Raw genomic sequence first — 26012 nt, 5'->3', positions numbered from 1 at the left:
ACTCTGCGACAACCCTTGAGACATTTAGAGAGATATTTAAAGACTCATGTCATCCTTGTCTCCACCAAACTGAATGTGCCCAGTTCTTTAACCTTTCCTATGTTCTCCATGTCTCTTACAATCCTGTTGCCCTTCTCTGAAGCTGCTCCAACTTGCCTATATCTTTAAAATGAGGTTCCCAAAACTGCAGGATTCCAGATGAGGCTGGACCAAAACAGAATATAGGGAGACTATTAGTTTCCTCGACTTCGAAATTATGTTTCTATTAATGCAGGCTAAAATAACATTCAACCCTTTTGCTGCAGCATCACACTACTGGCTCCTGTTCAACCTATGATCAGTAAGAATCCCAAGATCCTTTTTGCATATAATACTCCTGAGCCACCTATCCACTATCCTATACCTGTGCATTTGTCCTCTGTGGCCTAAATGCAGAATTCTACATTTGTCTGTTCCTATCATCCAGTGCATTAGCCACACACACACACACACACCAGTCAGCAAATTTGATAAGGATTCTCTCCATCCCATTAAGTCATTGATAAAAATGTTGAAGAGTAATGGCCCTAAGAAAGAACCTTGAGGCACTCCACTCAAGACTTCCAGATTGAAGTGCAGCCATTGATGACAACTTTTTGAGCGCCGTTTTACAATCACTTACGGCTCTCATCTGACAATGTTCCACTTATTCCACATTTAACCAGTTTGCTAGTCAAAATACTATGTGGGACCTTATTAAATGCTTTGCTGAAATCCTGATGACATTCATAGCATTCTCATAATCTATTAAACTAGTAACCTAATTTAAAAAAAAAACAGTTTAGCTGGATTTCTTATTAATAAACTCATGATGGCTCCTAGTGATCACTGCATTGTCATGAAGATACTGTACTTGAGACAGATTCCTGCATAATCTGTTCTATTTTTCCTGGTATTAAGGTCAGGCTGACTGACCTTTTTTGAAGAGAATGTTTGCTCATCGCCAGTCCCATGGCACTTCCACCCATTGTCCAAATGATGGCAAATGGCTCTGAGAGTACATAAGCAAGTTTCTTCAATACGCTGTGATGCAGTTCATCTGGCCCTCCCGGGTGATTCCTGACTAGCTCCTTGTCAAAGTCTCTGCTCATGCATGGAAGTACACAGTCCTCTTTTTGAGGAAAAACTGAATCAAATCAGGTGTTGAGCAGTTCTGCCTTTTTGTAGTAATTTGTTAGCATTTCACGCTCCTTGTTGAGCAGTGGCCCCAACGTTTCCTTGGGTCATTCTCTTGCCTCAAACATTTGAAAACCTCTGCTTGTTGCTTCCTGCTCCCCTAACCAGTCTTATCTTATTTTGAGCTCTAGTTTGTGTTATACTCTTCCTGAAAGCTTGGGCTAGACACCTGTATGTTTCCTTAACGGCAGCTAGGATTGGCATATAGAAAATTGAACTTTTGGACTACACCTCCCAGACTCCACCAACATGATCAGAAACATTTTCTTACAGTGACACACCATCCAGAAGGCTTTCAGTACATTAAACCTTATAGTGTTGCTAAAACATGCAAGCAGAGGGCCCAGGACTGAACAACTGACTTGGCTTCAGACATTGTGGGCACCTCAACAGGAATACCTGGTAGAAGTGATGCTCTTATTTTAGTTTCTGGATCTTTTGGAGCTTTACTTCTTCATTTGCTTGCTTGCTAGTTTGCAGTTTTGGAAATGAGTTCGTTTCCCCACCAAACCCATTAGAATTAACAAAGACATGGAAGACTTACACAAATGTTTACATTTTTTGAGAGAATATGAATACGAGTAGGCAAAGAGAAAAAAAGGACTGAGTGGAATCTACACTGGGAGATGTTACACAGGAGCAGCCTTCTACATGTGGTGGTCTTGCACTTTTGGGTACAAGTATTTAGAATAATGCAACAAACCAAGGCCAGCCTTAACTTGTAACTATGGTGGTGTGTTAAGGTCCATCAGTGAAGTTCCATTGGGTGTCCAGAAAGGTCCTCCTTCCATGGCTGTACATAGCAGCTAGATGGTACCCAGACATACTCCCAATTCAATCAGCTCCCTATGCACAGGCACCATCCAGCTGCTGTGCATAGCCAGGAAACACCAGTCTTCAGCTTTCTTGGACAGTCAGTGAGGTCCAAGGGGAAAACGGCTGCTGCCTTTTCCCACATACTGTTCCACTTTCCAGGTCTTTGACTAGCCACATAGGTGGACCAAAGTACGACGTAGTTGTCACAGTGCAATCAAGGAAAACACATGAACACACTAGAAGGTAGACACCTACTTTGTGCTTGTGAAATTGGGAGGTTATGGCATCTTAAATCACCAAATGGATTCTACCCTATATTTAGGAAGCCTCCCATTTTTGCCAAAAGCTATTATTATACTTAGGAGCAGCAAGGATTTAAAAAGCTAAACAATAAAAAAAACTTATCTGATTATTTAATTTAAACTGCTTCTTCAGAAATGTGAGGAAATTAGCATGTTTCTTGTAAAGTGGGTCAAGATTACTAGATTCAAAGTTTTCATGCACTTGGTGTATCCATGCCCCTTTCCATCATCTTAAGTATGTGAATCGAGCACTGGTGCAACTCAGAAAGTCAACACCAAAGGGATTTATAGGAAGATCTTACAGTAGTATCAGTATAAACTTGATAAAACGAAATATTTTACCAATTTTTATTGGATGTTAATGTAAATACAGTGAACAACTATGGTTGTCTAAAATTTTATAACAGAACAAGGTGACAGTCTGATGGAGAAATCAAGTACAAATTAAGTCTGACATAATAGGACAACTCTCAGCTTAAGGATTTGCTTCATAGTCTGTCCACTGAAGTCTGTTTACAGAAATCCACACTACCAGGCCACTTCCCCAGGACCTCTAACAATCAGAATGCAGGGCACTCCTAGTTCACCTGATTCTTCATTTCCCTACAACTTGCAAGAGTACTTAATATAAAAGGAAAAAAACCTATTAAAATATGCTTTTTATGCAGCCTGACTTAATTCTCAGTAAACAATTTGGATTTGGGGACACAAAATACAACCAATACAAGTTAGTGCAAATTGCACTAGCATAAAGGCTTATCATTTGTATGAATAAAATATAAAACTCTTTGAAAATGATAGCCTTGCTACAAGTTGAACATGACTAGTTAAAAAAATATAATTGGCTTCTTCCATCTTTCCCTCCCTCCCTCTTTTTTTTTTTTCTTTTTTTTTTTTTTTTGGAATCTTAGCAAATCACATCTAAAGACAAACCTTTTCCTTAAAATATATAGAAAGCAACAAACAGGAATTCCTGCAGCAACTGGTGCATGGGACCTCCCTCACCCTCAATATGCAAATATCCATGGCAAATGTGATTTTACTTAAAATAATCATACAGCCTGCCTGTATATCTAATGCCCCAAAAGGTTAATACGTTATTAGACACTTGGGATATATATTTTTTTAAAATAAGAAAAGATCTCAAGTTTAAAACCAACTATTATGTTATGCCTTGCCAAACATACCAGTACTTTAGTTTTAAATAATTTGGGCCATCCCATTTTAGGACATGCTGCATTAGCAAACAAAGTTTTTGTGATCTTAGTGCATTTCAGAATTTTCATACTTCTATCATGCATTTTGTTCAGTACAAATTGTGCAGTAGTACAGAACATTTCCAGTATTCAGGAAATTCGTGTTAGGTGAAGTTCTGCGATAGGCTGCCAGATTATACTAGCTTTTAAGAACATTGGAAAACAATTTTTCCTCCCTGTCATGCATTACAAAATGGCTGTTTAGAAGAATCTTGCTAATGATATTCTAGATAAAATTCTTTAGTGTTACTTTCTGATCATCTAATCAAAGTTTTCACCCCTCAGCTAATGTAGTATAAGAAGCTACTAAGCTGATTTGCACTTAAGAACAGCATGTGATGATTCTGACAAAGCTATAGCCTCTTAAAACAGACTCCATATAATAATCAGATGATCCTGCCAACTGCAATATAATGGTAACATTCACTGCTTTTCATGTTATTTGAAAAATATGAGGAAATTAGCACAAATATTTCCCCATGATTGTCATTTAACATATAGATTCAGAGAGCAATAATATGTACATATGTACATATTCTATTAAAAAGGTAGCTAAATATAACAACTTGGAACAGAATATTTAAATCAGTTCACTTTCCCAAAAAAAAGGAAAAATTCAAAATGTGTAATGCAAATGTGCCTGCAAAAATAGAAAACAACCAAAACATAATTTATATTTACATTCAGGACTTGCTAAGCAGGATAAAGAAAAACTGTACTCTTAAGCCCACAATTCTTCTGTTCTTCCAAATTTGTAGATAAGGGTACTATGAAGAAAGAATTTGACATAAACCAGACATTAGTTTCATCTACATGCAAAAAGATATAACACTAGCATATACAGTATATTTCATTTCATTACCATCTCCACTGGCTTCTTAGAATAAAAGCCCAAGGCACTGCATACTCAATGGAATTTGGTACTGACAGCAATCTGAACACGGACTGCAGTCCAAGCACATGATCTACTATGCATGTCGTAAAACGAATCTAAATCCGTTGGTCTCAACTAGACATATTATATTACTGTGAAGCTGATAAATAACACTTACGTTAAATTCCAGTGACTTAATGTTTGAATGAAAAAACTGGATTAAGGCCATAATCTGATTTAAATATGCCCCTTTAAACTTCAGGTTCTTTTACTAAGCCTTACTATTTAAAACTGTTTGAGACAGCCACTAGTCAGTATGTAGTTTTGCAAAAGGCACAGATCAGATTTTGATATATTCAAGTGTATTCTTAAAATTTCAAAGAACAGCAGCAAAGCGAAGAATCTGTGAAAATACTGTATTCAGTCAGTGAACAAACTTCGTGGAAGAAGGCATTGTGTACTAAGAAAGTCTATAACCAAGCCAGTATGAATGCCAATGACATGTTTTGCTGAAGAAATCCTTACATGCAGCCCATTCGATATGCAATAATTTCAGAATTAATTTACTCCTCCACCCTGAGATTTTACTGACTTTGAAAACCATGGCTTTAAACAGAAAGCCAATCAGATATGCTCACTCCTTTTCAAGTAATCACAACCCAGTGTAACAGCTTTTGAATCATCATTATATACAAACAGTAAATAAGCACTATAAGAGGTACAGCAGAACTAATCCTAGGACACTGCCCTCTGAACATGGTAATATATATAAATGTATAGATAATGTATTTCAAATGTAACATAGTATCACATATGGCCTTTGATCCAATGCAAACCAGACAGAGAGATGCCTGGAAAAATCTGTAGAATGTGATTTTACAGTAGCACAGTAGTAGGAATTTAGATTTAAAAAAACCCAATAAGGTTATAACCAGATTTATCAACCAAATAATCAAAACACTGGTGTTAGGTAAGATACTACTTTGCAATACCACATGGTGGACTTCAGTGTATTCCTCATCTCTGTCACTGCTTACAGGTACTTCATATGTTTTATTATTGAACTGAAAGTTTCCTTTTAGTTTTGATGTTTTGTACCATGAACTAGAATTCCATAACAAGCCTTAACACATCTTATTCTTCTGTTTGAATCATGCAAATTTTAAACAACTGTATATTTAACATAATCATTCAATGTTTGGGTATGACTTACCTAAAAAATATCAAAGCATTTTGGAAAAACACTGCTAATCCGGGGTAGACATTAACATCTATGAAATAAAAATACAAAGAATATTAAGTGGTCTTCAGAATATGGTAATACACAAAGGGGTTTTTTTGACATTTTTCTGAAGTAGCTCTAAAATAGTTCTTTTAACACAAAATATTGGACAGAACCACTCACTTCCTACCAGAAAACACTAAGCCTTTGATTGCATGTATAGTGGAGTCCCATCTGACTGAGGGACTTCACACTGAACTTGTGTCTAAGAACTGAACATTTTCAAAATGCACACAACACTGCTCTGAGATTGAGCTGCTGCCAGGCTGGAGAGGGGAGGAAGACTCAGGAAGGGGTCTTTGGATTATGTCTAGATATAAGAATTATTATAAAAAGCCAGCAGTAATATAAAAAAAACAACAGTATTACACAGCTAGAGTTACAGGACACAACTTTAAACAATGTTTTTTTTCCTAGTTTCCACCTTTCTTGTTTGACCATCCCACCAAATACAGTAGCTCCTTTTATTCAGTGCTTCAGACCCCTCCTGCCCTGCCCCAATGGCTAACTGATGAGAAAACATCTGGCCTTTTCTTTTACAGGAAGAGTAAAATGTGGCAAAAGCTCTTCTGGTAGATGGAAGCCACAAAACTTTTCTACTTAGTGTTTGCAGTCCATGACTACATGGCAAGAAAGGAACAAAATGCCTGCAGCTTCCCAAAAAAGGCTTGACCTATGAAAACTGCTGACACACATACACATGAAATAAACACCAACTAATAAAAAGCGTTGATTTTTCAAATATCCAGGAAGTGGGCTAGCAATTTCCATAGAAGACAATGCATTTGCCCTGAGTCACTGAGATTCAGTTCAGTTGGAAGAACAGGCCAACAGAACCTCCCTTCCTGCCTACTATTATTGGGTAGAACCTGCCTACATAATTTAGAACAGCTGTACACAAATCCTAGCTAAATGGGCTTCTATTAAGTAAAGGTAAAATGTAAAGGTAGTCCTGTGACATGAATGTTTAATCATAACCGACTGTAAGGGGTGGTGCTCATTTCCGTTACTAAGCCAAAGTGCCAGCGTTGTCCAAGACGGCTCCAGTGGTCATGTGGCCAGTATGACCGCACAAAACGTTGTTACCTTCCCACCAAAGTGGTACCTATTTATCTATTTGCATTTGCTGCTTTCAAACTGCTAGGTTGGCAGAAGCTGGGATTAGTGACAGGAGCTCGTCAAGAAATGCTGTTAATTGTTAACCAACAACATTTTCCACAGTACTTGTTAAATAATTCCAATGATATGGGCATGACACAGTGAACATGCAGCTTTTATAAGTACTACAGTTTCAAGAAGGAATACCATTTCAAGAAAATGTACTTTTGTAAATATGTTCACCTTATATTAATGCCTAGCTCATGTTCATATCCTAGGTATTCCCCTTCCCTCTTTTTTCGTCTTTTTATTTTTTCCTATTTTTTTATTTTTTGTAATAATACTTTTAAAATCCAATTAAACATTAATGAATTAATAACAAATTTAATTTAATCTCAACAGAAAAAGAAAAGCATGTGCACCTATCTCATTTTAAAAAGGATGTTAAGTATGTATTTCTTCCTCCTTGGATAAAAAAGTAACAAGAATGACTCTTACTTTGGGTAACGTATGCTCCAAAAAGGATCCACATGGAAGCAATAAGTGAGCCAAACATCAACATGAAGCCAATGAAGAGCCAGACACGAGCACCTGTAAGAACATACGAAGCTAAGTACTGGGGTAATATTTGCTGTAAATTATGAGAGGATGCTACTTCAAAGAAGCACCACTGCTTATTCCACTCATGAAAAGTAGAACAAGACTTGCATTCATCATCTCAACACTGCAAAGATGACACAAAAGAACATCTACAAAAAACATTATCCTCAGAAATCAATGGTATCATGATAAACTCCAGAAAAATTATGGTTTAACATAGTGCAAGATAAATGAGACTATCGGGTAAAAATCTTATACTGTTTTGTCAAGCTTGTGATGCTTTCGGTCTGAACAATCACTTGATAGCACTGACAATACCAGTAAAATGCAATATAACAAAAGGAGAGTTATATTTTAATGAGGGAGGCCTGGGTGTCTAGCCTCTGGCTATGAAGTTTCTTTCATTAACTGGAAACCTAATTGCCTCTTGAAAGCAACCTACTTCACAGGTTTACTTGAAAGAGAAAATGGTAGTTATCCCATGTATACTGTCCTTGATTTCTACAGAAGATGGTGATATAAAAGTGCAATAATTTAGAAATGTTTCCAGAATTCATCTAAGGCATTTTTATTCTGTCATTTGTTAAATCTAAATCTTAATTTTCTAGCCAGTATTAGAAATTATTACTAACAATATTTTTATGAGCTGCTCCACATCTTACTTTGTGGTACTATACAGCTGGCCCTCCATATCTGCAGTTCTGATCTGATTGTTCACAGATTTGATTAATATGTTCTCTCTAAGAATCTCTAGCATGACTCTGCCAGACATTGACCATAGAATCACACTGGAGGACCTACCGTAGATATAACACTCTTTTAGGCATTTGTAAGGCCATCCAGTGCAATTATATGGCCAATGTCTGCTAGATGTTGGCCACAGAGTTGTGCTGGAGGTCCTAGAATTCCTAGAGAGGTGTGCTTTCAAGTTAAAAAAATGTTTTGGTTTTTTTTTGCTGTTTTTTCACTCTCATAGGGGCCTTGCAGCCCTAACCCCAGCATATATGGAGGGCCCATTGTATTTAAATAGGTCACATCTCAGCATCCACTTGTAGAGCAAATTCTCTAATTATTATTAAGTCTAGCTAGATAAACAGATGTATTCTCACCTGTTCTTCCTAGACATCCATCACCATAGCTGTCTCCTCTCACCTGAGCATTTGATACAGCATTTATCCTAAAAGACAAAAAGAAGCATTTTAATTTAACTAATTGATGTTACCAGCAACCTAAAAAGAATTAAAAACCTTCACTATTCTGGATCCACAAGATAGTCACTTAGTAAATAACTTCATTGTTAGCATTCTTCTCTTTGAATGTATCGTGCAATAAAATATGCAATTATTAAACCTGAACAGGTAACAGCCAAAATGCTAAAGCACAGTAACTGGTATCTGACAACAGGAGTATTGGATTCACTGGATTCTCTACCACACAAATACATATAGTAATTTCTGTATAGTTTAACATCTATAACTCTTAAGTATATTTTCTAATATTGGCAGTGATAGTGATCAGTCTACTGCAAAAAGTCAAAAGGCAGAAGAAAGGATCATTCCTAGATAGCTGGCATAAGGTACTTATTAAGTGTAAAAACAGTAAGAGGTGTAGATCAGAAATTGCTCTCTGAAGATAGTGGAGACAGATACCCAGGAAAACCAGCCCATGCCCCCAAACAGAGAAGGCAGCAAACTATAAAGGCATCAAGCGCTTTAAGAAATAAATAAATATAAAAGGGAAAACAAAATAGATAGAGGGAGAAGGGTTTCTTTGTAGCTTCTTTTTATCATTTGAGACAGTTTACATTCAACTGCCATCTGAGGTATGAAATTCATTTTATACTGTATATACTTACATGAAGAAAGCCAGTGTGGAAAACACTCCACAAGTATGGAATGCATGGTTCATTTGATCTGGCTTCGGATAAACTACAGCTGCATCAATCATTATCCACCAACCTGTAAAAAACTGCATTGCATGTGATGATTAAACGAAGTCAGAAACTATAGAAAGGTCACCTATGCAGTTTCCTTTTCCATCTTCCACTCAAAGTTCATAATCAGATGGGTCCTAGACATCCAGTCTCATAAGAGAAGCAAGCCTTCAGAAACAAATGTAGGTCCATTTTGCAGCTAAAGAACTCTCTCCTTCACAGTAGCTTTTAGATACCTCCTAGTAGGGATGGGAAACATGCAGCTCATGTGCTGCATGCAACACCCTGCCCCCATGAATTCTGGCAATACCTTATAGGTTCCCTGCCCCCACATCAAACTAGTTGCTATGAAAGAAACTAGGGGAACTACTTTAAGAACAGATTTGAAACTGGAAAAAATATGCCTACCTAAAAATTAGTACTTCCAGGAGATGCTCCATGGAAACAGTATGTTTCCAGACTAAATTGCCCCAACTACTCAACATAAATGGGCTCAAAATGGAGGCCAAAACAATGTAGGTCAAGCAGACTCCATTTAAATAGTAAATGGCACTTGGAAAAGATGATGTCCCATTCCTCTAATTAAGAGATATCATACTTCAGTATTGGCTTCAAGATACATAAGACTGTATGGTTTCATGGTTGTATCTGCTTATATAAAAATGGGAGCCAGTTGCACTGTCCTGAGGATAGAGTCTATGATAGGGTGTTAATTGCTCCCAAACTGTATCTCTTCCCAAATAGGCTGAAAAGCCATGGCAGCAACCCCCATGGTTAAAAATACTGCTGCTTAATGCCCGGCCAGTGAATGGTAGGACAGCTGCCATTCAGGACGTGATCCTGGATGAACATGCCAACTTGGCATGTGTTACAGAGACCTGGTTGGATAAAGTGGGGCAGGGAGTCCATCTTTCCCAGCTTTGCCCATCAGGATTCTCTGTGCAGCAGCAGGCAAGACCTGGGGGGGGGGGGGGGCAGGAGAGAGATGGAGTGGCAGTGGTCTACTAGGATAATATCCCCCAACCATGTGTCCTATTCCCTCAGTCTGCAGGGTTTGAATGTATGTATTTAGAGGTGAGCAGCCAGGACAGATATGGGACTGTTGGTGTACCGCCCACCCTACTGCTCAACAGTCTTCCTTCCTGAAATAGCTGGGGTGGTCTCAGAGGCTGGCGTTGGAGTCTCCAGGGTTATATTGCTGGGAGATTTCAATATCCATGCTGAGGCTACCATGTTGGGAGTGGCTCAGAACTTCATGTCCACTATGACAACCATGGGTCTTTCATTCCCCATAATAGTGATCTGGGAATGGAGGAGCTTTCTACTGTTCTGTTGTCATGGGCAAATCACTTCCTGATCAGGTTTAGACTTGCTAGAACTTGGAGCGTCCAGAGGAGTGGGGAACCCATTAGGATGGCCCACCCCATTTGGCAGGTGATCCTGTTGAAGCCCCCTGGTTGATCTGTGAAATGCAAGAATGACCAGGTCAGTAGACATGATCACTCCTAAGTGTTACGTCTCATGGAGTGGAGCTAAACCAGCTCCTTGTTTCTCTAAGGAACTGGCAGCAATGACGTGAACAAGATGGAGAGTAGAGCAGCAGTGGCAGAAAGTTTAGTTAGAGTGAATCTGACTGAAAACAGGCTAAAATCTATCTGAAGGCATATAGTAGAGCAACAAACAAAAAGGTTATTTTTTTTTGGCTACAACTATTGCAGCTGCACAGAACCATTCAGCTGAGTTGTTGAGAACTGCTGTGATCTGGTCCAGAGGATAATGTAAGCACAACAACTCATTGTGAAGAATTTGCTCACTATTTTGCAGATAAAATCACTCAGATTTGCTCTGACTTAGATGTGAGTTGATACAGTTTCAGTGGATGTAATCTTGGCCCCTGCTTGTCAAGTATTGATGGACACTTTTCAATTTGTGCAGCCTGAGGATGTGGACAGTATCACTGGAGAGGTGACAGCCACCACATATGTACTAGATCCTTGCCCTTCCTGGCTAATTAAACAGTCCAGAGGAAGACTGGTGGAGTGGGTAAAGGAAGTGATTAATGCCTCTTTGCAACAAAGCAGGGTCCCAATAGGCTGTGGTGAGACCTCTTTCTTAAAAAAAATAACTGGATACTACTATATTAGCTAACTATAGGCCAGTTTCCAACCTTCCATTTTTGGGCAAGTTACTGGAGCATGGCTTCTCAACTCCAGGGATTCCTAGATGAAATGGATTACCTAGATTCATGCCAGTCTGGTTTCAGGCCTGGCTATGGGACAGAAACTGCTTTGGTTGCCTTGGTGGATGATGTACGCAGGGAACAGGACAGGTGGAGTGTGTTCCTGCTGGTTCTACTGGACCTCTCAGTGGCTTTCAATGCCATAGTATCCTTCTGAGTCGCCTCTCTGGAATGGGGCTTGGAGGTACGGTTAACAGTAGCTCTGTTCCTTCTTGGAAGAATGCTCTCAAAAAGTGGTGCTGGGGGATCCCTGTTAGACTCCTTGGTCACTGGCCTGTGGCGTCCTTCAGGGTTCAGTCTTGTCCTCTATGCTTCAACATCTACATGAAACTGCTGACAGAGGTTGTCTGGAGTTTTGGAGTAAGGTGTCACCTGTATGCTGATGATACCCAACTCTCCTTTCCACCTAATTCCAAGAAAGCTGTTTCTGTATTAAATCAGTGTATAGCAGCTGTAATGGACAAACAAACTGAAGCTTAATCTAGATAAGACAGAGGTGCTCCTGGTCAGTCAAAAGACAGATCAAGAAATAGAGATTAAACCTGTGTTAGATGGGGTTATACTCCCCTTGAAAACCCAGGTTTGTTGTTTAAACGTACTTCAGGATTCAGTGCTGAGCCTAAAGGCCCACATTTCGACAGTGACCAGGAATTCTTTTGCACAGTTAAAACTGGTGCAACAATTGTGCCCGTTCCTTGAGAGGTCAGATCTGGCTACAGTGGTACATGCCTTGGCTACATCCTGTTTGGATTACTGTAATGAGCTGCCTTTGAAAAGTTCTCCGAAACTTTAGCTGGTCCAAAGAGCTGTAGCCAGGTTGTTAACTGGAACTGGCTACATGGAACACACAACCCTCTTGGCATGACAGCCCCTCCCTAAAGAGGCCAGGATGGCTCCATCTTTGCTTTCTTTTCGACCACAGATAAAAACATTTTTATGCCATCAGGTTTGGGATATAAATGCTGTGTAATTCAGATTTTAAGGCTTGTATAGAGTTTTTAATACATTTTAAAATTTAATGCATAATTGAACTTTTAAAATTATTTGTTAAGACAACATTAAAATAGTAAAGCATCATACTTCCTTATCACAACTACAAAACCAGCTTGTATTAATATGTTTAAAGTATATGCTCATTCTGAACAGAGAGGAGACAGCAAAATATGTCTTTTCCATTTCTGCTTCATATATCTAGTAATGATTTATCAAAAAAATGGAATACAATAGTATAGCATAGTGCATACCTGTACTTTATTTGTGAGGCTAGAGAAAGATGTGAGGATCTGTGAAATGGCAGGAGGTGTGGATTCATAACAAGCATGGATTCCTGCCATTTCAAGGATCCTCAGTCTCGATCCAGTCTCACATATTTTGTCACCTGGTTCTACCTTCAATGCAGCTGCTTCAATGCTCCTGTCTTGCTTCAGCCTCACATTTCATTCATTTGCCCCTTCTGTTATGTATGAGACACAAGGGTGACAAGAGACAGAGGATCTGAGAGATGAACCAGCAGGAGTGGCACAGTTGCTGCCTTGAAGGTGGAAACGGGTGGCTGGTGGCAAAAAGTTCCTGGTTTTTGAGGTTTTTGGACTTTGGATTAGAGGTGCTCAACCTGCACTGTGCTATCTGAATCCATCTATGACCATAAGAAAGATGAACTAAAACTAGAACTGAATTCGTAATGATGGCATATATCACTTGAGAAAAAAAGAGAAAATTAGGAATGCAGCTATCACTAATGCATGATTTAGACAGTGTGCTTGGAATAATGCCAAAATAACCATCACTGCTAATATGCTGATCTAACAAACCTATGCTTTCATTACTCTGCTGTACTGCTTCCAGTTCTCCCAAGAGGAAACCTAACAACACCCCATTTTGTAGTTCATAACTTCCCAGAATATATTCTGATATGATAAGGCCTTTAATACAAATATTATTTCTTTGACCAATCTATAAGTGTGGTGATTATTCTCAAATGAAAATGTGCACAGAATAGTGCAGTGGTAAGCATATTTTCCTCCAAAAAACCTGACAAGGATTTTTACCCATTGATAGGTTTGCCTTACGGTCAAATAAGTCAGAAACAACTTGAAGGCAGACAACAAAAACGTGTATAAGACTAATGCCTAACTGGTCCTCAACAATGCAAGAGAACATAACTTTTGAGAAAACTTGCACACTACTGCATTGTAACAGACCAAATGTAAATGTTTCCCAAAGCTTCAACATAAACAGTGCCTTTAAATATGATTATTTTTTTTTACCATCAGCAACTGGTCGACTTACAGTCAATTTTGTACAGTAATTTGTCTCAAGACTTACCAGAATCCCAGCTACCACTGAAGCAACAGTATTTCTTCTTTCACTCCAATCTATACACTCACATTCTGGCCATCGGAAATTGTCCAGGAAGCCTGCCATTTTCTAAGTTCGGTTTTGCTTCTTTACTTGTGTATTTGCATTAGATTTTCATAAGCTTCCAAGATCTAAACAAAAGATGATCAAAATATATGAGGGGTTTATTCCCACAGACTTTCTAAATAGTAGTATACAGTAATCAGGCAAGAACCCATATACAGCTGACCCTCCATATCAATGGATTTTTTATCCACAGTTTCAAGCATCCATGGCTTGAAAATTTATTTTTAAAATAAAAATTTCAAAAAATAAGCTTTGATTTTGCCATTTTATACCAGGGACACCATGATACATTGTATTTAATGGAACTTGAAGATCCAGAGATGTTGGTATCCACAGGGGGTCCTGGAATCAAACTCCAGTGGATACCAAGGGTCGACTGTACAGATATACAATTATCTACAGCTATACATACCTATTCAGGCTCCTGCTCTACCCTCTGTATAGTACTGTGTATCTCTTCTGAACAGGTCTCTAGAGCAAGACAACTCCTTTGCATTGGATTTTCCCAAAAAGATGTTTTGTCAAGGAACAATATAGGCCTACAATTACAGTCAACATGCATTTCTTTGAAGTCTATTGTCCCATGCTGGTAGAGGGGCTAGACATAGCATTAGGCTAAGAAGTAATGAAAAGCTGAATATTACTCTCCTGATATGCAAGCAAATGTACACACACAAGATTTCCTAACCCCATTCTCTGTCCTTTCCCCATCAGTAGGGGAAAAAACGCACAGAGAATGAATAAGGACAGAATAGACTAGGAAACCCTGTGTGTCTACATTTTCACTCCCCTATTCACTTGAAAAATACCATTGTAGAAGGGATGATCACGCATGAGGCAATGAATCTAATATCACATTACTCACAGAAATAGGCTATGCAGGGGTTGTAGCTGTTTTAGATATCAGTCCACTCACACCTTGCATTCATGCAAAATGACCAGAGTATGCACATCACTTTTACAAGGAGAGATTGATGATGTTCTAGGACAGGTGTACAATAGCCTATAGTGAAAGACATAGTTATACTAGAGCAGGGGTAGGCAACCTTTTTGAGCCGGGGGCCGGGTTGCTGTCCCTCAGACAACTGGGGGGCCGAAGCCAAAAAATAAATAATTAAATTTTTAAAAAATTATATAAATAAATAAACCGGGACAAATGTAGGACAACAACTTCAAATGGAGGATACTTTTTTTAAAAAATGGAAGACACGCAAAAATTTGTCTATAGACAATTGCCCCTGTAACGGAGAGCACTCCCAGCTGTCCAATCAGAAGGCAGCTGAGGGCCAGCCAATAGCCTGTGGGCTGGAACTTTTGAAGATTCCGAACTGACAGTTGGGGAGTCAGTGGGAACTGGGACAGTTTAGAACGGCAGTTAGGGTTTAGAATCTTGGGGAGAGAGGACTGAGGTCCAGGAGTTCCTGAGGGAATGTGTTAGTTAGGGGCTGGAATCCTGAGAGGGAGGGTTCCAGGGCTCGAGAAGGACGGTTAGGGGTAGAGTCTGTGTAGAAAGGGCTCCCTACCGTTGCACTGCCAGACCTCTAGGAGAGGGAGGGACTGGAGTGTAATATCCTGCGGGATATGGTTAGCCTTGGTGGCTGAGTTAAGAGAACGAACTGTCTAAAGAGAGGCAGGAAAGTCTCTAGGTGATAGAGGGATATCTAGGGAAAAGTAAAGTGACAGTAGCCGAGTCAAATAATACAAGTGTAACTAAGTAACCTGTGCCTGAACTAGCAATTACATAATATTATTCAGTTCAAGAAAGAGATGTTCAACCATTCTGTTTAATAAAGTTTATATTTTGGTTTACATAAAAGCTTGTCAGTCATACATATCAGCTCCACGCTACTATATAAAGAAAGGACCCTACCGCCAGGCATAAAAAAGAGGGTAACCGTTACATAATTGGTGGCAGCAGTGGGATAACAGAAGTCCCAGGTGCTTGCCATGAAAAAAGAAGGCTTGTGGTTTGGACATCCGGTACATACATGGTGGCAGCGTAATGAGGTGGCAGCGGTGGGATAAGTAAAGCCCAAGCGCCTGCCATCTTTAAGAGGGGGTCCGTTACATGCCCCCGCTTGCCCACCTCCTCCTCATAGGCCAAAGGCCCCTTGCCCTCGCGCAAGAGGCCAAAGGCCCTGGCGGCAATCGGTGGCAGGACCGGGCTGGGGCCAGTCCCAAGGCCTCGCCGGGCCACATCCGGCCCGTGGGCCGTAGGTTGCCTACCCCTGTACTAGAGTATCTACCCAGACACTTCCTGATCTACAACTGTAAAATATAAAACTGATGAAAAAAGTTGCACAGCTGTTTTCTTGGTGAATGGGGAAACAGATACACAGAGAAACCAAATATATTCCATCCACCATCATGGACTAAAGCAGCAGTAAAACTGTCAATGAAAAAAGCAGGTTAAGGGATATAATTACACTATATTAAGTGACATCTAATACCTCTATCAGAGAGCTAGCATAGTCTAAGTGTAGTGGAATCTCCCTCCTTGGAGGTCTTTAAACAGAGGCTAGATAGCCATCTGTCGGGGATGCTTTGATTTGGATTTCCTGCATGGCAGAATGGGGTTGGACTGGATGGCCCTTGTGGTCTCTTCCAACTCTATGATTCTAATAGTTTGAGCACTGGACTACAGTACTGGAGATCAGGGTTCAATTCCTTCCTCAGCCATGGAAACCCACTAGGTGACATTGGGCAAGTCACCCTCTCTCACCTTCAGAAGAAGGCAAATGCAAATTCTCTCTGAACAATTCTTTCCAAGAAATCCCCATGATATAGTTGACTTAAGATCACTGTCAAGTCAGAAACAACTTGAAGGCACACAACAACAATACCATTACAGGGAGATAATCAGACAATGTCACCATATTCTGTGGAAGTGTTGCATTGATTTATTTCTACAATGATTTCCTTCTACACTTTACTCAAAATAGTGGGATACACTATTGTAGGATATTAGCTTCAAAGCGGTAACACCTTTCTTGAAGATCCACATCTAAGGCATCCAGTATATCGTATTTTCTGGCGTATAAGATGACTGGGCGTATAAGACGACCCCCAACTTTTTCAGTAAAAATATAAAGTTTGGGATATACTTACCGTATAAGACTACCCCTCTTTCTGTGAAGCTGGCAGCTGGCCGTGCGCATGCGCACGCAGACTTCAACAGGCCTCTGGAGACCTGTGAAGCTGGCAGCCACGCACAGGCTTCAAGGGGCCTCCGGAGGGCTGTGAAGCCGGCTGCAAGCCATGCACGCACACGCAGGCTTCAAGAGGCCTCTGGAGGTCCCTTGAAGCCTGAGCGTGGGTGCCAGCTTCACAGGCCTCCGGAGGCCCCTTGAAGCAGGCAGCCGGCCGTGCACGCACATGCAGTCTTCAAGAGGCCTCCGGAGGCTTGTGAAGCCGGCAGCTGTGCACAGGCTTCAAGGGGCTGCTGGAGGCCTGGAAGCCGTAAGGAAGCCTTATGGAACAGACCAGGTGAGCGCGCCGGGCCGCAGGGCTCTCTTGTGGTTCTGTGGCCAGGGCTTAACCCGGCGTATAAGACGACCTCCGACTTTAGACGCAGTTTTAGAGGGTTAAAGAGTCGTCTTATACACTGGAAAATACAGTACTTTGCTACAAATTCAGTTAAAGGAAGCTGACATAGACATGTTGGGATTTCAATTGTTAGAGCACCAAGTGATACAGTGAGGCAGACAGAGCATGGAAAGTTACTTTTTTGGATTACAATTTCCAGAACTCCCCAACTGCCATGACTACCGGAGGGAGTATGCGACCCACACTCCAAAATATAACTTTTCTACCGCTTGAAGATCAAATGCTATGATAAGCATCTTTAGGGCAACAATCCTCTGAAAGTTTATCTGGGTATAAACCCAGTGGAATGAAAGGATATATTTCTGAATAAATGTATAGCAGACTGGGCTGCAACCTTCACTGATTTCAGCTAGCAAACATGAGGAACATTACATTTCTTAACTTTTTTTCTGATGCCAGGCACCTAAATTTTAATTTTCCATCTTTCATAGGGAGAAAAAAGTATATATCAAATAAAGAAATAAATTCTTCCAGAATGTTTAATTTCCCCTTTGAAATCAACTCCCTTATAATTTTAATTCATAAGCCGACACAACATTTTTGCAAGATATTCTCATGTTCAGTAATGAGGTAAAAAGCAATGTTAGCAATATGCATGCATGAAGCATTAATTATGCTGTGCACTCCCTAACCTCTACTTTACTTCTTTTGAAATTTTAAATATCCAGAGTAGGCAACCTGTGCTTAGCTGACCCAATTTCACACGTTTCAAAATGCAAATCTCTGATGGAGATTCCCCAACAGCAGCCCTCTGGAATTCTATTTTGGTCATTCCAGCAGCTACCAAATCCAGCTCTTTGTGGTCTGTGCTACTTTGTCCCAAACACCAACCTGATAACCTTTTCACACAAAGCCCTTGCGCTCTACTGCTGAATCCTCAAGCCAATACACTGAGAAAACTCTGAAATCGAGATTTTAATGAATAAGCAGGCAGCCTTTATCTATGCAAATGCAGCACTTTAATAAACCTGTAATAAATTTCATTCCGCTGAGGCCTCCTTTATTGGCTTTTTGCCTTTCGCAAGCACTCATATAAAGCTACAGAGCATTCATCTGAGGAAGTAGGCGCATGTCTATGAAAGCTCATGCTCCCAACTTCTCTCTTCCAGTGAGCCTCAAAACTGCTCCAAGATCTCTTTGTTGTTGTGTGCCTTCAAGTCATTTCTACCTTATGGTGGCCTTAAGGTAAATGGGCTTTTCTTGGCACGATTTGTTCAGAGGTTTGCCATCTGAGAACCAAAAGCGCAAGGTCAACTAATGGGTTTCATGGCTGAGCTGGAGAATCAAACTCTTGTCTCCAGAATGGCAGCCCAGCACTCAAGCCACTACACCAGGCTGGCATACAAGATCCCTCTGCATAATGGTTTTCCAGACGAACACTGTGATGGTGTCTTTGAATACAAAGCTCCAGTCACTCTTGCTGAGCTTGGTCCCACAAGTGGAACCGGTTTCCAGAGATGGAAAGATAATTTAAAAGGGGCGCAGTCAACTCCTCTGCACAGAAACAGACAGAAGGGTGTGTAAAGGCATCCTTGGGTGAGCATTCCCCAACTATTCTCATGAAGAGTTTTAATTTCCCCAACACCTGCGCACACACAAAAACAGCGGAGTGCCAGGAAACCATCCATCCGTCCATCGGGGCAGGAAACCCCCTCCCTGGCTTGGAAATCGAAACTAAAACAAGTGCTAAAAACACTTTTGCCCACAGGAAAGAAAGAATTAGATGCTCATTTGTGCTTTGCTGTGTGCCTTCGAGTCGTTTCCAACATATGGACCCTAAGACAAAACTATCACAGGGTTTTCTTGGCCAGATTTATTCAGAGGGAGCCTGCCATGGCCATCCTCTGAGGCTGAGAGCGTGTGACTTGCCCAAGGTCAGCCAGTGGGTTTGCATGACTGAGTTGTGACTCAAACCCTGATCTCCAGAGTCATAGTCCAACATTCAAACATAATGTACTACATCAAGCAGGATTATCTCTGCAATGTGTTTTGGTCCCTCCTCGCTATGTTTTGATATAATGAGGAAAGAAGACAGAGCCTAGTGGCACCTTTAAAAGTGGTTTATTTTGGCCTGAGCTGCCATAGAGTCAGAGCCACTTCTTCAGAGGACTTGAGGAACAGACACTCCTCCACTCCTGGCCTCCTGAGCCTTGGTCTCAGAAGCACTGGTTCTCAGGCCAAGGGTCAGGGTATCTTTGCAAACACAAATGTGTGACTACATATAGCCATACATTTGTGTTTGTAAAGATATACATAGAAAGGACAAGAGATATGTTTTTATATACACACACACACACACACACACACTTTATATACAGTATATATAGTCACACATTTGTGTTTTAAAGATATACATAAATAGGATGGAGAGATATGGAATGTGTGAGAATATGGAAAATTAATATGTATACATGTGTGTGTATGTGTGTGACATTTGTGTTTGTAGAGACATCCATAAGTAGGAATGGAGAAATATGTAATGTGTGAAAATACAGAATGGATAATAATAATAATAATAATAATAATAATAAGTGAGATATGGAAAATAAGGCAGTCATATAAAAGCACCAGGCGTTTGTGTTTGTAAGGATGTCCATAAATAGGAAGGGAGAGGCATGGGGAATAGCAGAGACTATCGCCAAAGAGCGTGGGGCTCTGGAGAGCAGGGGAGGCCTTGGGCAAGTGAGTCCTCAGAGGATGGCCATGGCAAACAACAACAACAACAAACACAACACCTCTGAAGAAATCTTGCCAAGAAGAAAGCCCCACGGCGGGGTCTCCTTGGGGTGGCCCACTCCCTCAGAGCCGCCCCCGCTGCCCCCAGCCTCGCTGGGCTCAAGGGCAAGAGTGAGCGGAGGAGGAGGGCGCCGGGTGGGAATGATAGTAAGGGCTCCCCGCGCGAGCCTCCCCCTCTCCCTCTCCCTCTCACCTGGAAGCGCCTCCTGCCTGCTCCATCCACTGCCCCAACAGGGCCACCCCTGCTCTGCCCTGCTGCCTGCCAGCCACAGGCTGAGGCGAGGAAGGAAGCCACAGGGAGCCTCCACCAATCAACTCCCGGCTTGACGCGTCACAATCGGGAGGAACCGGGATGAGCGCGGTGATTGGGCAGCGCGCCGGCGCAGAGACAGAGATTGAGACAGATATGCCTGGCGAAGGTGTGGCCTCCGTGGCTCCGCCCACCCGCAGACGTCATAGACGAACTGGCGCGCGCAGGAGTCGGTCGCGACTCGCGAGGCTTCAGAGCGCTTTCCTGCGGCTGGGAGCCCTGCTGATGCTGATGCTGCTGCGTTAATAGGAATTTTTGCCTATTGGCTATAGTGGGATCTCACTAACTGCTTATGTTTATTTTATCTCCAACATATATGTGTGTGTGTGTGTGTGTGTTTTATATATTGACAACATGTAAATATACACACACATCTAAAACATTGTGTGTGTGTGTGTGTGTGTGTAAATATACAACATCTATCTATCTTTCTATAAATATAGTTTTTGGGAGACATTGAGCCTTCTCTGTCATGGGAACTCTGATTCTACAATAAACTACAATTCCCAGGATTCCCTAGCACTGAGCCAGGGCAGTTCAAGCGGTCTCAAACTGGATTATTTCTGCAGTGTGTTTTAGACCTTAGGCTGCTGCCACACTGAGGAATTAATGCAGTTTGGGCACTGCTTTAACTGCCCTGGCTCAGTGCTAGGGAATCCTGGGAGTTTTCTGTGGCAAACATAAAGCTCTCTGACAAGGCTTAATTTCTCACAAAACTATAAATCCCAGAATTACACAGCATTAAGCCATGGCCATTAAAGCGGCGTCAAACTGCATTGATTCCTCAGTGCTGATCCATCCTTAGCTGCACCTAAATGTGCAGCTTCCTTTCCCATTTTGTTTTCTTCTGCACTGCTTTAAACTTGATGTCTATTGGTCATTTAATAATGCAATCCTATGCATATCTCCTCAGAAATTAGTCCCATGATTTATAGTGGCACTTACACTATGTCTTGAATGACATGCATACAGACAGACCTGAAGTTGTGCTCTTTAGCTCCCAGGAATTGTGATTTTACTGTTCAGTATTGTAATAGCCACACTATCCAAACTACACACTGCTGTAAAAATAGCAGTTACAGGTATCTTCACTCACTGCTGTTATTAGATAAGCTGCAGTACATTTGCTTAACTAGCTAAAGGATATGGTTCTAGTAAGTTTTCCCATTACAGGAACAGTAACTCTCAACCTAAATTTGTTTCAGTAATAGTCACTGCTACACTTCAAATTGAAAGTCTCAACTACAGGAGACCTACTCAATATATTTACTAAAGTATTGACATACCACTCAGCAATTGGTTCAGTAGATCTGTTCTAATGGACCTAATAACTCAATTCAAGATGAATCTCTGAAGATGCCAGCCACAGATGCTGGCAAAACGTCAGGAATAAACTCTTCTAGAACATGGCCACAGAGCCCAAAAGCCTCACAAAAACCTATTAATTCAAGATATCTCTCCCACAGTCATATTTTTAGCGTCCCTAAAAATTCCTGCCACTTTAAAACCTTTGCTCTAGGAACAAACACTTGTCTGTTTCAGCTAATTTTTAAAACTGTCCAAATGTGTAGGTGACTAAATTTCTAATCAAAATATTAATTCACCATAACTAACAAATGAAGGGATAGCAACAAAGGCAAGGCATGCTGGTAGAAGTGTTTTTATTTAATCCTATCCTTCCACAGCAAAGATCACTTACTATGTGTTTGAACTAGAAATTGTTCCAACAGTAAAACAGAAGAAGAAAAATCTTAAAGTCTTTTGGAAGGATCTGTCTTTCACAGAAAAATCAAATTATTATCTGCTTAATTCTACTTCAGAATAAGAGTAATCCAGTTTAAAAAACTGGTTTTAATATCAGATGCTCTACCACTTTTGTTTTCTGCTTTCTCTGTGTCATTTCCAGTCTTTTTTCCCACTTGGATTTTGTGGAGCTCCTGTATCTTTGCAATTTCTTTGCCTGCATTAAAATGTACCATTTGTCTGCTGAGAAGGGGAACAACTAAGTTGAAATCATTAATTCGTTTGTTTAATGCCTTGACATCTTCTATAAAATGTTCACAAATCTCCTGCCATTGTTTTGCTTTCTGTGGTGTCATTGGATCTCCCAGTTTCTTCCTAGAAATAACCATATCCTTTCTTAGCTTTTCAATGGTTTCCCGTATTTCTTTCTGCATGAGAATCCATTCTGGTTGGTATCCATTGTCTATCAGGATCCGGTTCAGGTTGTGAGTCATAGGATCAATATGTGGACAATCTGAAAATTTTCTCAAAGGCTTTCCTTTACCACTAAGGTTATCAAAATCTCCTTTTGCCATGGATTCCTGAATGAGGTCTTCAACCAATCGTTCCATTGCTTGGGTGATCTTTGCTTTCTTACTTTGCCGTACATCTTTAGCTAACATAGCTTCACTCATAGCAAGTCCACTCTCCATAATCTGCTTCCGGTATTCCATGACCTGTTCAGAAGCCCGATCAACTCTAAACTGCATGTACTGTTTTTGTCTTTGACTTGGAGTACCATAACCAATACCTTCAAAACTTAAATAGTGTCTGTGTTGTGGTGCTTTAGATTTGAATCTGTCTTCCTCATCATCCTCTGCCTTTTCTCTTGATTTCATTTTCTCAGCTATATCATTAAGCACAGTTGTATATGCTTCTTGAATTTGCACAAAAATTGCAGCATCTGCTGTAGCTGATCCGCTGTCTGGGTGATACTGCTTGGCAAGATCTCGGTATACATTTCTAACATCATCCAGTGAGCAACCTTCCTGAACTTTAAGAATCCTGTAAGATTCTTTGATGTTCTTACGCCTGTGATCTGACAGCAGTCGATGGCCATAATCAAAGCAACGTGGAGCTGGATTGTGTTTCTTTGGAACCAGCACTGAACATACCGAGATATGACATTGTATTTTTCTCATCAGCACCACAGAAAGCCACTTCATAGCTCTTCAGTGTAGCTACAGGTACAAACCTGAACAAGTTCAAATGGAATTTAAGTGAATTAGATAGATGTTTGAAAAGATCTATTGCCATTCTTGGGTTCTTTTCTGTGAGTTAGTTTAGATAATTAACAAATGTTTTGAGTTAATTCTCACACACAGTTAACCCAGAGGCTAAGCAGTTACGAAGTATACTTTATAAATGAATAGGGAATAACTTTGTCCACTTTTGTCCTGTCCCAGACCTTGAAAGGCCACACCTCTCTCCATCCCTTCCCCAGTTTAGGCCTGAACCCCACTTAGCAGTGGAGTGGAGACATGCTTTGCCTGCCCCTGCTTTATAAATATGTTTGCTGGATTCTGCTTCCACAATATCAGTGAAATGGGAGCATTTTTGAAGCTATATTCCACCTGACAGATTAGTATTACATGCATCACACCATCTATTAACTCAAGTTCCAATAGAAATGGAGGGAAAACATGCAATTTGACATAAGTACCTGAAAGAATTTCAGGAGGTGAGGATACTCTGTAAAGTTTTTCTCAATGGCTTTGTGTTTGTGCTGGTCTACCTACTCTGCATTTCCTATTTTCAGATTTGGAAAGAGACCTTCCTCTTAACAGTGAGTTTCCAAATTGTTTCCAGATTTGTAAGGGAACAACTAACCTTCATGCTGCCACCAAAAAATGCAACTGATTAAAAGTCAGGTGATTGACTGAATATGTGATCAATAAGATTAACTAAAGAAAGTAACTCTAAATAACTTAAGCCCATCTTTGAAACTGAATCAAGAATCTTGCAGTCTCAGGCAATAATTAATTTAGAAAACAAATGACGGAATATTCTTAATGATAAAGTGAGAAGACCGACACCATTTTACCTTCAATTCTTCTAGAAGAAACATGGTCATTCCGCATGTCTTGGCAATTCTGAAGCTTTCTGTCAGCTTCCTTTAGACTATGGGGGGAAAGAACAGTCCCATCAAAAATATAAGTGATGATCAGCAAAGAACCTTCAGTTAAATGACATACATAAAACTGGTAAATGTTTTCCTGGATACTATCATTTGTATATTCTTCCATCTTGGAAGGACAAAAGATATGAGTCAAAGACTAAAGTCAACAGAATAACTACCACATGTTTTTGTATTTAGATTAAACAAGGAGAAGGAAACAAAATAGGAGAAAATATCATTTGTTCCAGTACTGAACTGGAAATAGACTGAACCAAAAGTCCATACACATAAGTTGTGGCTCCTAAGACCTGAATGCATTGCATTTAAGGCAGATTAAAGGATTGTCTTAGTTTTTTATGGAGTATGTCCAATGATAACGGAAACAAAATTTATTTCATGTGCTATTACTCCATGATTGCTAGAAACAACGTCAATGTCGAGAGCAGACTGGATTTTCCATGGTTATACTTTTGGGTTTAATACTCTTTTGAATATGCTCTATAGTACAGATTACATAATGAAATCAAGATTTCTTTTTAAAAGAGTAATTTCTCTTTTTATCAAATCACTCTATTTCAGAGTATTGTTTACAAGCTTTTACTCTGCCTCCTACACATTATACCAGTATAGACCCACTACAAAGGTAAAGGTAGTCCCTTGACATGAATGCCTAGTAACCAACTGCAGGGTGAATAGTCCCACTAGTCTATTTAAAACCCCATTGACCCTTGTGTTTGTATCTTCCTTCAAGTCACTGGGCCCTTATGGCAACCCCAATAACTTCACAGGGAATGCTCAGAGATGGCTTTTAGTTCCTTCCTGTGAAATATAGCCTGCAGCACCTGGCTTCATTAGCAGTCTCCCACCCAAGTACTAACCAGGGCTGATCCTGTTTAGCTTCTAAGATTAGACAGGACCTGGGGCCTTTTAGGGTACTTAGGCCACTCGCAGACCCCTGCTGTTGTTGTTGTTGTGTGTCCTCGAGTCATTTCCCAACTCATGGTGGCCCTCTCTTGGGGTTTTCTTTGCAAGACTGGTTCAGAGGGGGTTTGCCATTGCCATCCTCTGAGGCTGAGAGAGTGTGACTTTTTGCCCAAAGTGGGCTTCACGGCCGAGCTGGAGGCTCAAACTCTGAGACTCCTTTGACAGCCCTGGCTTAATGCCAGGGGATTCTGGGAACTGTAGTTTTGAGAGACACTGAACCTTCTCTGTCACAGAGAGCTCTGGTGCCGCAACAAACTACAATTCCCAGGATTCCCTAGCACTGAGCCAAGGGGCAGTTAAAGCAGTCTCAAACTGGATTATTTCTGTAGTGTGTTTGGGACCTATGCTACCTAAAGAGCTCTTCGTCCTTTAGCGAGAAAGACACTGACCTTCCTTAACGTCTCCCGAGGAAGCTGTCAGCGAAGCCCCGCCTCCG

General features: G+C 40.6%; 2 protein-coding genes across 4 annotated transcripts; both read right to left on the bottom strand.

The window, feature by feature from the left end:
* Positions 1-2667: 2667 nt before the first annotated feature.
* Positions 2668-24596, bottom strand: TMEM50B (transmembrane protein 50B). 3 transcript variants are annotated; one of them, XM_089512063.1, is made up of 7 exons: positions 24518-24596; positions 13941-14104; positions 9299-9411; positions 8553-8620; positions 7342-7434; positions 5677-5734; positions 2668-4356 (listed from the first exon to the last, which is right to left on the bottom strand). In XM_089512063.1, exons 2-7 carry the CDS (start codon positions 14037-14039, stop codon positions 4311-4313), a joined length of 477 nt encoding a protein of 158 aa, XP_089368189.1. In that variant the 5' UTR covers positions 14040-14104; positions 24518-24596; the 3' UTR covers positions 2668-4310. The 3 variants fall into 3 exon arrangements, with proteins under 3 accessions (XP_089368189.1, XP_089368188.1, XP_089368190.1); XM_089512062.1 differs by lacking the exon at positions 24518-24596 and adding an exon at positions 20575-20718; XM_089512064.1 differs by lacking the exon at positions 24518-24596 and adding an exon at positions 14452-14664.
* DNAJC28 (DnaJ heat shock protein family (Hsp40) member C28) lies at positions 22372-24597 on the bottom strand. The gene is given in 3 exon segments (XM_089512061.1): positions 22372-22538; positions 22541-23668; positions 24518-24597. Coding segments are annotated over 2 exon segments (1149 nt in total). The 5' UTR covers positions 23640-23668; positions 24518-24597; the 3' UTR covers positions 22372-22488.
* Positions 24598-26012: the final 1415 nt, after the last annotated feature.

This window comes from Sceloporus occidentalis, unplaced genomic scaffold (assembly GCF_023333645.1).
Source record: "Sceloporus occidentalis isolate IW3139 unplaced genomic scaffold, rSceOcc1.0.p SCAF_2, whole genome shotgun sequence".
NCBI classification, from domain to species: Eukaryota; Metazoa; Chordata; class Lepidosauria; order Squamata; family Phrynosomatidae; genus Sceloporus; species Sceloporus occidentalis.
The sequence above is the reverse complement of the archived record's forward strand: the minus strand, read 5'-3'. Positions and strand labels throughout refer to the sequence as shown.